Here is a 13409-nt window from a genome sequence, read left to right as displayed (position 1 = left end):
CTTCTATATGCTCAATTGACACCTCACTTAGATGGCTGCTTATTTTAACACACACGTTTAAGACCCCAGACACTATTCTTTCTGATAGCCTGGCACCATCTGATTTCTTCACCACACTCCACCAGCACTATAGCACCCATATCGTCAGTGATCTCTTCAGGAGGGTGAGCATCAAGCAGGGCCGTGTCATAAGAACTAATTGTTCTTAGATTGGGGCTAAAATGAAGTACAAGCCCCAAAGCCATTCATATATCTATTTATTTTATGATAGAGAGCATTATAAATCATTCTCCTGGGGCATAGGTGGTAGTATTAATAATTTACCCAATGATTTAGAATTTTTTTTTAATTTTAACAATTTATTGGGGCTCATACAATTCTTTTCACAGTTCATATATATACATACATCAATTGTATAAAGCACATCTGTACAGTCTTTGCCCTAATCATTTTTTTCTCTTTTCTTCTTTTACATTTTATTAGGGACTCATACAACTCTTACCACAATCCATACATATACATACATCAATTGTATAAAGCACATCCATACATTCCCTGCCCCAATCATTCTCAAGGCATTTGCTCTCCACTTAAGCCCCTTGCATCAGGTCCTCTTTTTTTTCCCCTCCTCCCTCCCCCTTCCCCCCTCCCTCATATGCCCTTGGTAATTTATACATCATTGTTTTGTCATATCTTGCCCTATCTGGAGTCTCCCTTCCCCCCTTCTCTGCTGTCCCTCTCCCAGGGAAGAGATCACATGTGGATCCTTGTAATCAGTTCCCCCTTTCCAACCCACTCACCCTCCACTCTCCCAGCATCGTCCCTCACACCCTTGGTCCTGAAGGTATCATCCACCCTGGATTCCCTGTACCTCCAACCCTCATATGCACCAGTGTACAGCCTCTGTCCTATCCAGCCCTGCAAGGTAGAATTCGGATCATGGTAGTTGGGGGGAGGAAGCATCCAGGATCCGGGGGAAAGCTGTGTTCTTCATCGATACTACCTCACACCCTAATTAACCCATCTCCTCTCCTAAACCCCTCTATGAGGGGATCTCCATTGGTCGACACTTGGGCCTTGGGTCTCCACTCTGCACTTCCCCCTTCATTTAATATGATATATATACATATATATACATACATATATACACATACATACACACACTTATATCTTTTTTTTTTTTTTTGCATGATGCCTTATACCTGGTCCCTTGGGCACCTCGTGATCGCACTGGCCGGTGTGCTTCTTCCATGTGGACTTATTTGCTTCTGAGCTAGATGGCCGCTTGTTCACCTTCAAGCCTTTAAGACCCCAGACACTATCTCTTTTGATAGCCGGGCACCATCAGCTTTCTTCACCACATTTGCTTATGCACCCATTTGTCTTCAGCGATCCTATCATGGAGGTGTGCAGTCAATGATATGATTTTTTGTTCTTTGATGCCTGGTAACTGATCCCTTTGGGACCACTCGCTCACTCAGGCTGGTGTGTTCTTCCATGTGGACTTTGTTGCTTTGAGCTAGATGGCCGCTTGTTTATCTTCAAGCCTTTAAGACCCCAGTCACTATCTCTTTTGATAGCCGGGCACCATCAGCTTTCTTCACCACATTTACTTGTTCACACACTTTGGCTCCAGCCGTTGTGTCGGGAGAGTGAGCATCATAGAGTTCCAATTTAATAAAAGAAGGTATTCATGCATTGAGGGAGTGTTTGAGTAGAGGCCCAAGGTCCTTCCGCCACCTTAATACTTGACCTATAAATATAGACACATAGATCTATTTCCCCATCCTCCTATATATATTTGCATGTACATGTCTTTGTCTAGACCTCCATGAATGCCCTTTGACTCCTAGCTCTTTCCTCCATCTCCCTTGACTTTCCTCCTGCCCTACTACCATGCTTCATCGCCACCTGGGCTAGAGTATACCTCTTCTCTAAGCAACCTTACCCTTGATCATTTCCCAGCAGGCCTGCCACTCCCACTTCTCTACCATTTGGGGTCCCATGTTTTTCCCTTGTCCCTGGGTTTGTTAACACCACTTCCTTACCCCCCCCTTACCCCCCCACCCCAAGTCCCCCCAAAACTGTCGGTCCCGTTGTTTTTCCTCCAGATAGTTCATCCAGCCTGTCCTATTCAGACAGACCTGTGGAGTCACTAACATGCACGAAAACTAGACAGAGGAAAACAAAGCAACAGTATACAACCAGACAACAAAACAACAAAAACAAACCACTGACAAAGAACAGAATAAAACAGTTCACAAGAGAAAAGCTTGTAGTTAGTTCAGGGATCATTTGCTGGCCCTTAGAATTTTAAAACTATTGAGAAAATGAAATTATGCAAGTATAAGGCAGCTTTTCAGACCACAATTCATGAATAGAAGTAAATGCTCAATAAAAACAAGCTTCTCATGTTTCATTATTTGTATTGTTATTTTTACAGATTAAACTCTTAAGTGACTGGGTACTACACACACAAAAAAATGGTGGTTTCAATCACACTCATTCACAAAGGCATAATCATGCCTCTCAGACTACTGTATGCTACAAGAAAGCAAGGAGAGCATTAAAACAGTAGCTATATGGTAGTCCTGGGCCACCAATCATTACACTTCCTCAGAGCAAGAGATCTGCACCGAAGTCCAATGACCACCGGTTCCATAAAACACACTCACATGTCAGCCCAAGTCCAAGGGAGGGTTTCGCTTGCTTAAGTCTGCTACAGGTGGGCTTGAGGTAAAGCCTAGTTCACTTAATGAGCTCTTCTGAAGATGCTGTGTGCCTGGAAAGGGCAGCGTGCAAAGTCCCAGTAGTTTGTAACACACAGCCTGGTCACCAAGGGCTGCGTACATTCTGGGTCAAAAGTGTCTAATGAGGAACAATATACCAGGCATATTCTCCCTTGGGTTCTAGATCAGTATTAACCAATGGGAGGTTGCGTCACCCAGTTTACCCACCAACAGAAGTGTCATCACCTTCTCTGAGACATCTGTCCCTCCCCCATCCCTGTCTTGACTTGAAAGTTCACTTATTTCTCTGGCAGAAGTGGCTGTTGATGCCGTATGGCAACAAATGAGTGCTCGTCTCCCTCTCCCATCGTTTGGAGAAACTGACTCCAGCGGAGGTGAACCCTTCTCTGTGGAAGTGGCTTTTCAGATGTACTTACCAAAGGAGTGGTATGGGGTTCATGGGCACTAGGCCAGTTCTCCAGCTTGTTGAGGCTGGACGAGAAGATGCTATCACTTGAGAGCAGAAACCAGTCTTCATCTTGGTGTTAATCCTGATAGTAGTTGATTCACCCTATATTTTCCCTTTTGTGATTGACTAACTTCACTCAGCATCATGGTTTCCAGGTGTATGCATGTCATGCAAAATTCCCTTACTTTTTAAATTCCATTTTTTCCACGAACTTTTTGAAGCCTCCTTGTATGTAGACTAATTGAACCAATTTTATCCCCTCTTTGTAGTCCTTCCCATTTCCACCCCCTTTGTGCTACTTGTGGTTTCTTGAGCAATAGGAATAGTTAATGCGTTAGGCTTCTGAGCTAAAGCTTGGAGGTTTGGGTCTACGCAGAGGTGCCTCAGCAGGAAGTTCTGATGATGTGCTTCTGAGATAGGTCAGCCATTGAAATCCCCACGGAACATAACTCCCCTCTGGTACACTTGAGCTCGCCATAGGCCAAAACCACTCAGCAGCACCTGGTTGATGCTCATGGTAGCTACACAATTATTTTCTCTTTCTTTCTTCATGGTAGGATTTATAAGAGGGAAATGTGGCCTCTTGACTAGGAAAACAATTGGTGTCATGGTTAAAGAAACAGACTTCAGAGTCAGACTGCTGGGCTTCAAATTCTGGTCTTATCAGTGTGGTTTTAGGCAAAACACTTAACTTTTCTGAATCGCAAATTGCATACCTATTAAAATGAAGATAATAACAATACACTGAGACGTGTATAAGTGGAAGTGCAGTCATATTCTCTTCAAGGTATTGTAGGTATTAACTGATATAAGGCAGTAAATGATTTACTCTTTTGATTTTTTGCAGTAAAAGATTTAGCACAACAGTATGTGCTCAATAGAAATAAGCTGCTAATGCTTAATTCTTTGTATTATTACTGTGTTATGATATATAATAAGCAGGCCTATCTTCTTCCATCTTTCAGTTATGATATGTGTACTTACTGAGAAAAAGAGCTACGTAACATATCTCCTTTGATCATGTGGAAATAATGCCAAATATCCAGATAAAAATGTAAAACAAATACAGATGTTTTAAAGTATCCGGCAGACCAAGAATTTTTACCATTTTTTAACTTAGCATGTTCTCTTCAAATCTTTGTGTCTGTGTGTATGTATGTATGTATAGAAAACATCAACATTTATATTAACTAGTCCCCTCTTGAGCACTTATATGAGCTCTCTATATATCATGCATGGAGATTTTTACACGTTATTTCTAATCCTCGTTACCCATTTTGGTGTCATGGTGGTTCTCAGAGATGGATGTGGACAAAGTGACCAAGTGCGCTAGGGTATTGAAAGAAAGGCTAGGGATCTGCAGGAGAGACCTGCAGGGAAGATGCCCTAAGCAGCCCAGTTGCTTGGAGGTACAGAGTAAATGGTTTTTGTAGGGCTGTTACCTGAGTCAAGAATTGGTATGTGTTTGGGTGGGCAAGGTTTCCGGTTTGGGCAGTTTGTATTGTCACATGGCTTTCGCGAGCTCGCTCCTGGCCCCTTTCTCAGTGAGCACATGTGCAGTGTGGGGACAAGTTGGAGTGCTAAAACTGAAAGTGGCGTGTGTAGCAAGGGCATCTGGGACACTGAGCATAACTAGTTGGGTATGTGCATCGCTCCTTTATTGCTAGTTGGAACCCCGGGTGGTACCAAGACCATCCTTTTAAGCCACTTCGTGGTCCCAAGTGTTCGTGCCGTGCATTCCTATTAAACCAGTGGAGCCCAGTCTGTTAGGGGTGGAAGTTTGCCATCTGAAAGATAACTGAAGCATAGACTTTATAGGTGGTTTGACAATGGCACCTTGGCTGCTCGCTCCTGCTATGCTGCCCATTTACTAGGTTTGTTTCGGCAACCTGCAGTTTCTCCGTATACTACTTGCTTTCTGGGTTAATTTAATAATTCATACAGTCATTATTCGCGCTATACTATCCCTGAGAGTCATTGTTAGCTGGTATAAATTCATCCATGTGGGCTCTTGGCAAACCCATGAACAATGGGATCAGACCATTGTGATCCAAAGAGACTGAACTGGAGTGTTTCCTTAGTCTGTCTTATTCTGGACATGGGTGAAACCCATTCACTAGCACCGCACCACTGATAGAAGCATGATGACGGCACGGGACCTGCAGTGGCCAGGAATTGAATCAGCTCTCCTGTGTGGAAGGTGAAAATTCTGCCACTGAACTACCGATGCCCGAACTCCCTTGATCAATTGAGTGCATGAGCCTCAATTTAACATTTTAGAAAACCAAATCTCAGGGTGATATCCTAGGGCAGCTAGCTAGTATGAAGTAGAGCCACACAATTGGAAGCCATGTCATTGATAGAGATTCAATATTGTCTATAGTAATGAATTTGTGTGGCCAATTGACTCGTATTATGGGCAGCGTATGTCATTTTAGCAAAAGAAAAACCCAGGAGATAGAATTTGTACTTGTATTTATGTTCCGATGGTGTTGTTAGGTGCTGTCAAGTCAATTCTGAGTCTGAGCACCCCCCTTTGGCAGAAAAGAACTGCCCCGTAGGGTTTGCTAGGGTGCAGGCTGTACAGAAGCTGATTGCGGCTGGTGGCCTCAAACTCCCACCACTTCGGTAAGAGGCTGAGCCTTAACGATTGTGCCAACAGGCTTCCGTAGTCAGACACATAATGTACACTTATACAAATTATAAACGGATATGATTATGCTCGTTTAGGAGAGCATTGTATGCACATTAATAAAGGTTTGTCCTTTATCATCTGCCTTTGAACAGAACCATATTGCTGGTTGATGATTGTAAGGGATGCATGTAAGCTGGATGAGACTCTCTTGTACCATCTTTATTTGGCGTAGTTGTCCAGTTAGAAATTGTTACAAGTTAGCTCTCCAGAACACTTTTGTTGCAAGGAACCCAAGTCAACCGCACCTTGCTATGGAGTCAATCCGCACTACCGTACTTAGCATCGCTCTTTAGGGCCGCTTCTCTTCACGAAGCAGCTTAGCAAAGTAGTCCCGGCACTTGGCTCTGAATGTAGGCATTGAAGGAATGTTAACAGCTCTTCCATCCTCACCAGTCAAAGCTCTACTTGACAAGCAGATGATGAACCGCGCTTTCCCCATGGCGCAACACACGTGTAGATGGCAGACGGCTCTATCAAACGCGGGGTTTGTTCAGTGTCCAAGGACCAAACTTCATCTTGACTCTATAAACCCATGAAGCTACTTACCACTCGAATAACTTACTAGTCAGACAGCGAACCCCCACCTGAGATTGGGTCTTGGTGTATAAAGAGGATAAGGACGCATCTGTTTCATCCACATAATACCTCCTTTGTCTTCCAAAGGTTGGATTTCTAGATTGGATTTTAATACATCTGACCCCATTAAATGAATGATTTAGATGGCATTCTAATACATCCGGCCCCATTAAATGAATGATTTCATGCTTTAACAAAGTGCTTTTTTACCTTTGTGTTCAAAATCGTCCTTTGTTATCTGCCAAGTTTTATTTTATAAGGGAAAAGAAATTCAAATAAATGAAATGTATACAAATAAGTCTAACCTTAATTTAAATGTCATTGTTGGATATCATTTTATCCTTAACTTTTATCAATAGCTATTATTTTTTTAAATTGTATTTTAAAGATTTCTTACAAGAGAAATATATATTTGGCAGTTTGGGTTTTTGGGTTTGTTTGTTTTTTTTTTCAAATTAGGCGAGTATTATTTTTTTCATTTTTGCAGTTGCATTAGACCCTTGGCAACATTATATTCATCTGATATTTTCAAACTGAAAATGGAAAAGTCATCTATGGTTCTAATTTATGGCAATAAAAGGAAGGACTCTTCCAGACCCAAACAATGGATTTCACAGAAGTCATTACTTTGTATCTTAAAAGCATTCTTTGTTTTCAGGAGTAACATTTATAATGTTACTGACTACCTGATTCTAGCCTCTCTGTCCCTCCCAACCTTGATTTTAATAATCAGTGAGGGGCCAATCTAGGTTGATTATATCTAGAATAACATCTTGAAGCATGATTTTAATTTGAGATCGCTTTATGTTCTCTTTGAAAACTACTGAGCTCAGAATATAAAATGAAATCCAACATATTAATTAGTATCTTGGCATCCCAACAGAAAATAGATGGCAAGTTCAAAAGAGCAGTAATTTAATGAACTCTGTAGAAGCCAGTCCTTCCAGAAGAAAGCAGGGAAGGGTGGAGAACAAATCTGGAAGCACAGCAGTGACCATCATTGACAGGGAGGAATAGAAATTATAGTTATAAGGGATATAAGCAGGTATTCCTTCTAAGAAGCTGGTGGCAGTCTTCTGCTAATATTCTTTTTCTTCTTCCATTGTCTGAAGGGGGTTTTCTTCGTTCCCGTCAGCTTGTGCTGGGCCGGTGCTGCCCTTAAAGCAGTGTTTCTGTATTACGCAGCGTGCTCTCTCTCCCTTTCTTGCCCTCACTCTGTCATTTTTGCTAGGATTTGCATAGCGCCAAGTCTTGAATAATTCGTTTCAGACAAGAATATTTTTTTCTTCCTGACTAATCCCCTGTCTGACTTCCTCGTAATAGACTGCCTTGTATTAGTTCAGACAGCTCTACACTTTTATCCCTAAATTGTGTCCCACCTTTCTTTCTTATGGTCAATGTTTTAACCCTGTTGGAAAGCAAGGACTTTTAAAATTTATTTTTCATGGGAGTCGCAATCTTCAGATTGGAACCAGACTTCACGATTGAAGTTCAATAATTATCTTAATGTATTAAAAACTCAAACATCTACTGTTCCCCCTTTTCTCTATTCTTTGTCTCAGATACCTTTAATATCAATTTATTCCACATTCTTTTATTTAATTACAATTAACCTTTGAGATTAGGATAAATTAAAAAGCCCAAGTCCAAGGAAGACACAAATGCTGGTGATCGTCCTATAGGTTGACAGGTGGATAAACATATGTATGGAATTCCACCTGCGACAATGTATTGAAATGGGAAATGCAATGTTGTTGTTTGGGGTCGTCGAGTGGATGGCGACTCATCAAGATCCTCATACAAGAGACTAAATCATTGTTATGTTTGAACCCCTGTTGAAGCCACTGTGTCAGTCCATGTCCTTGTGCTGACCATCCGGTTTACCCAGAGTGATGTCCTTTTCTGGGGACAGTTCTCTCCTGTAAGGCTGTGCAAGTGCATAAGACGGAGTCTCCTCATCCTGAATTCTAAGGAGCATTCTGGCTGTACTTATTCCAAGCAAGATTTGCTTGTTCTCCTGAGAGTTTGCGGCACTTTCAAGATTCTTCACCATAATTCAAATTCTTCACCATCAATTCTGTGGTCTTCCTTCCTCACTGTTCAATTTGCATATATGCATATGAGGTGATGGAAAATGCCACGATTGCCATATAAAGGGACAATGATTCCAAATGATTTCATCCCATGTATCACCAAACTTTTTAAAAACTCACTTTATTAGGGGCTCATACAACTCTTATCACAATCCATACATACATCAACTGTGTAAAGCATATTTGTACATTCATTGCCCTCATCATTCTCAAATAAATTATTATTTTGTCATATCTTGCACTGTCCAACATCTCCCTTCACCCACTTTTCTTTTGTCCATCCCCCAGGGAGGAGGTTACATGTAGATCCTTGTAATGGGTTCTGCCTTTCCAAACAACCCTTGTTCCACCCTCCCCGTATCGCTACTCGCACCACTGGCCCTCAAGGGTCCATCCTCCCTGGATTCCTGGATTGCCTGTTTCCAGTTCCTATCTGTACCAGTGTACATCCTCTGGTCTAGCCAGATTTGTAAGGTAGAATTGGGATCATGATAGTGGGGGGGAGAGAAGGAAAAAAGCATTTAGGAACTAGCAGGAAGTTGTATGTTTCATGGTTGTTACATCGCACCCTGACTAGCTCGTCTCCTCCCCAAGACCCTTCTGTAAGGGGATGTTCAGTGGCCTACAAATGGGCTTTGGGTCTCTGCTCCGTACTCCCCGCTCCCTCATTCACAATGATATGGTTTTTTGTTCTGATGATGCCTGATAACTGATCCCTTTGACACCTCGTGATCACACAGGCTGGTGTGCTTCTTCCATGTGGGCTTTGTTGCTTCTGAGCTAGATGGTTGCTTGTTTACCTTCAAGCTTTTAAGACCCCAGATGCTATATCTTTTGATAGCCAGGCACCATCAGCTTTCTTTACCACATTTGCTTATTCACCCACTTTGTCTTCAGCAATTGCGTCAGAAAGGTGAGCATCATAGAATGCCAGTTTAATAGAAGAAAGCATTCTTGCATTGAGGGAGTACTTGAGTGGAGGCCCAATGTCCATCTGCTACCTTAATACTAAACCTATCAATATATGCACTAGATCTATTTCCCCATCCTCTCTTTCCTTTGACTTTCCCCTTGTCCCCCTATCATGCTCAGTCTTCATTTGAGTTTCAGTAATTCCTCTTGGTTACATTACCCTTGATCACACCCTACCAGGCCTCCTACACCCTCCTCAACACCCATTTGGATCACTTGTTGTTCCCCTGTCCCTGGGGTTGTTAACGCAACTACCTTTTCCACCACCTCCCCCTCTCCCATGTCCCCCCGAACTGTTGGTCCCATTGTTTTCTCCTCCACATTGTTCATCCAGCCTATCTTATTTAGACAGATCTTCAGAGATAATAACATTCACAAAAACAAGACAGAGTAGAACAAAGCAACAAAACAACAACAAGCCAATGACGGAAAACAAAACCAAACACAACAAGAAAGAAGAGCTAGTAGTTAGTTCAGGAACTGCTTGTTGGCCTTTTGGAGTGTTTTTTAGTTGAGTGTGTTGGGGAACCAAGCCATGGCCCCAAAGTCTATTTTTGGTATTCCCTGGGGACTTTGTTGCTCTGTTCCCCTTGCTGTTCTGTTCCACGCCCTTAGTGTTTTGTCTCGGTGTGGTGGGATCAGTTCGGGTGCAATTCCCACACTGTGTCTCCAGTGCTGTCCCCTGTAGAGCTATGGGTCAATGAGGGGTGTTGCATCTCAGAGTGGGGCCGGCCATGTGGTCTTCTCTTTAGATTTGCTGCTCTGAACAGGAATATTGTCCTCAAGGCTTGGTGGGCCAGGATGAATCGCCAAAATTTTATATTCCTAAAATAAAAAGCAGAAAAAGAATTGATTGATCACAAAACAAAACCAAGCATTGGAACTGATTTAATAGCTTTCAAATCGACTTATTTTTTTCTCAAATTAAAATTTCTTAGCAATGGTGGTGTGATTATGTGAGTCTAATTACTGCCTCTTCCTTTGACTGTCCTCAGATTCGCAGCCAGAGCAAAGCATCTGAGTCCGGGCTCTGCGAGGGAGATGAAGTTGTCTCCATCAATGGCCACCCCTGTGCAGACCTCACGTACCCGGAAGTCATCAAGCTTATGGAGAGCGTAACCGACTCCCTCCAGATCCTCATCCAAAGGTATGACAGACTTGTCGGAACAGATATGTTCTCATGTTGAGAAATGGTAGCTTCTGCTCATCATCCATGAACTGGCAGGTAGGGGGGAATGGGAGGGTCCCTGTGGAAAGGTAGGAGCTCGGATGGTGCATCCCCAACACTGCAGGTATGCTCCCTCCGGAGATAGCCTCAGTCCTCTGCTCCCAGAGGGATTGACAGGCCCGGAAACCCTGCATTGGGTGGCTGGGAGTCAGAATCAACTCTGTAGTTTGGTGTTTGAGGGAGGGGGTTGTAGAATGCCAGTCTAGGTCAGCATTGACAGACGGTGCAGAGGAAAAGAAACAATTCTAATCACACGAGCATTCTGACTGCGAACTAACTTGAAAATCTTTGTTTTTGGAACATCTTTAAAAAGTGTAATAACATAGTTTAGACTACTTACTTCCTTAGAAAACCCAGTCTGAGAGTGCTTCAGAAGTTGATGGAAAATGGAATTGAAAGATAATGGAATTTTTTCACCCAAATGTTGATATATCCTTTTATATTTATCACCATTTAAGACTCCTATTATTTTGGGTAAATCGGGATCATTGATTTCAACGTAATTCATAGATGAATTAGCAATGTTTAAATGTTACAAATCGTACATGGTATGTTGATTTTTCACAGAAAAATTATGTGTTGGTAAAGGAAAAGAAATAAAAATAATACAACTTCTGCTTCCTAGACTTTGACGATGGGCAGAAGCAGCTGGATAGGGCAAAATTTGGGGATTATCAATTATTCAAATGCTGCCCTACCAACTTGATTTTTTTCTTTAAAAATTATTTTATTAGAGCTCTTATAGGTATTATAACAATCTATAATTCGATTAGATCAAGCATAATTGTACAATTGCTGGCACCATCATTTTCAAAACATTTTCTTTCTTCTTGAATTCTTTGATATCAGCTCCTCTCTATTCCCTTCCTCCGCCACCCTTCACCTCAGGCCAACTTGATGATTTTTAAATGCAAACATAAACTTCAAAAAAACAAAACAACAATAAAACTACAGTGAATGCAGCAACCCAAAAATGGCAACAGTACAAAGCTCGGGACAGTCCACACTGACTTTGTAATTACATTACACTGATTCTCATGTATTCTAAGCAATCCAGAAACGAAGGCTCTGACTTCCTGGAGAAGATGTCAGAATATGTCTGCTACAGAATCTCAAAGCCATCTCTAGGCTAGAGATTGCCTTAACTCTCAATGCTACCTGCTTCCTTGTGGTTCCTGGCAGCTCGCAAGTGGATTCCAACTATAGCGACCCCAAGTGACAAAGTGACAAAGGAACTGCTCCTCGGGGTCTTCCTTTCTTTCTTCCTTCCTTCTTTCCTTCCTTCGTTTCTTTGTTTCTTTCCCTTTTAGAGAATTAGGAAGGGGTTTACATTTCAGATCATCATTTTTTTTTTATTCAGCAGTTTAAACAACTTTATCCCTTGCCCCTCCTTCCCCCCCTTCTTCTCTCTCTTGTAGAATATTAACTTCCCTTTTCTGACTCATGATCCGTAAGGTCTTCTCGGCAGTAATCTATATGGAAGCACATTCCAAGTCTTTCTATTACAGGCCCAGGGGGAGGGGAGGAGGAGGGAGCGTGGGAGAGGGCTCTGACCACCAGCCATTTGCTGAACCTTTGCCCCACCAAGTATCCCTTATCTACAGCATTCCCCCACTGAGAATCATGCCATAAGAGTCCATTTCTACACCAACCTGAACCCACTGTGGTCAACATCCTATCAAAATTAAAGGAATCCAGCGTGATCCCTTAGGCTCTCCCATCTAAATATTTACCCCTGGAGTCTCATGTTTAGTTTTAAAGTCTTATTTATTTATAAAAGCACTACTTGCTGTTCAGAGTGATCTCAGAGGATTATTGCCAAGTGTAGACAGTGTTCACTTTTATCAGCCAGCCATACATCTGAAATATGTTAAGCCTTCCGTCTTTCTCGGCATTTAATGATATAAAAAATGGAGGAAAAATGGGGAAGGACATCCCTTTTCTAAATAACTTCTTTCTTAGTGTCTTGTCTTTACTGATAGAATGAGGCCAGCTTCTTGGAAAACACTTAACAGCTGGGACATCCCAGCCAGTCCCTGCTTGGTCATGACGGCTCTCAGTGAGAAAAACCTGGCTGGTCTAAATCTGAGTCTTGGGTACATATTTACTTTAATTTTTAATGGATGAATTCTCTGCTAGTTTAATACTAGAATCATGGCTATTATTCTATTCTTTCAAAAATCTAATGTTTACATTTTATGGTATCTGTAATTATTTGGTGATATTCAAAATGGAATCACAAATTTAAAACTCAGTCCTAAGACAACCATCATTATTACCACTGTCTTCACTCTGCATATCAGAACAGTAATTCCTGGAATGTCTCACTGACACTTGTTCTGGTGCCTAAAACTAGAGAGCAAGGGTTGGATTTTTCCTGGATTGTTACCCGGAAATAACCGGGTAAGACTTTTAAAAGAATCTTAACACTATTATTTTAAATATTATTAAAATTATAAGATGGAAAAATTAAAAGTTAATATAACTAAGACAAAGTATGGTGTTGAATTCTATACATATAGGCTATATAGATACTGTGCATAGAATATATGTATATGTATATAAAAACTACTTGCTTTTCAAAGGGAGCTATTCTGTGTGTGTGTGTATATATATATATCTATATATATCTATATATAGATATATA

The 13409-nt window shown here is 41.6% G+C and overlaps 1 protein-coding gene across 5 annotated transcripts in view; it reads left to right on the top strand.

Moving 5' to 3' along the window:
* Positions 1 to 13409, top strand: part of SYNPO2 (synaptopodin 2) — a 250065-nt gene that overhangs the window by 183695 nt on the left and 52961 nt on the right. For all 5 annotated transcript variants that reach the window (XM_075543877.1, XM_075543873.1, XM_075543875.1 and 2 more), the window contains exon 2: positions 10530 to 10681. In XM_075543877.1, coding sequence (XP_075399992.1) covers positions 10530 to 10681 — 152 coding nt within the window. The remainder of the gene's footprint in view (positions 1 to 10529; positions 10682 to 13409) is intronic.

This window comes from Tenrec ecaudatus, chromosome 3, assembly GCF_050624435.1.
Source record: "Tenrec ecaudatus isolate mTenEca1 chromosome 3, mTenEca1.hap1, whole genome shotgun sequence".
Classification (NCBI taxonomy): domain Eukaryota; kingdom Metazoa; phylum Chordata; class Mammalia; order Afrosoricida; family Tenrecidae; genus Tenrec; species Tenrec ecaudatus.
Note: the sequence above shows the minus strand (reverse complement) of the source record. Positions and strands in the feature narration are given on the sequence as shown.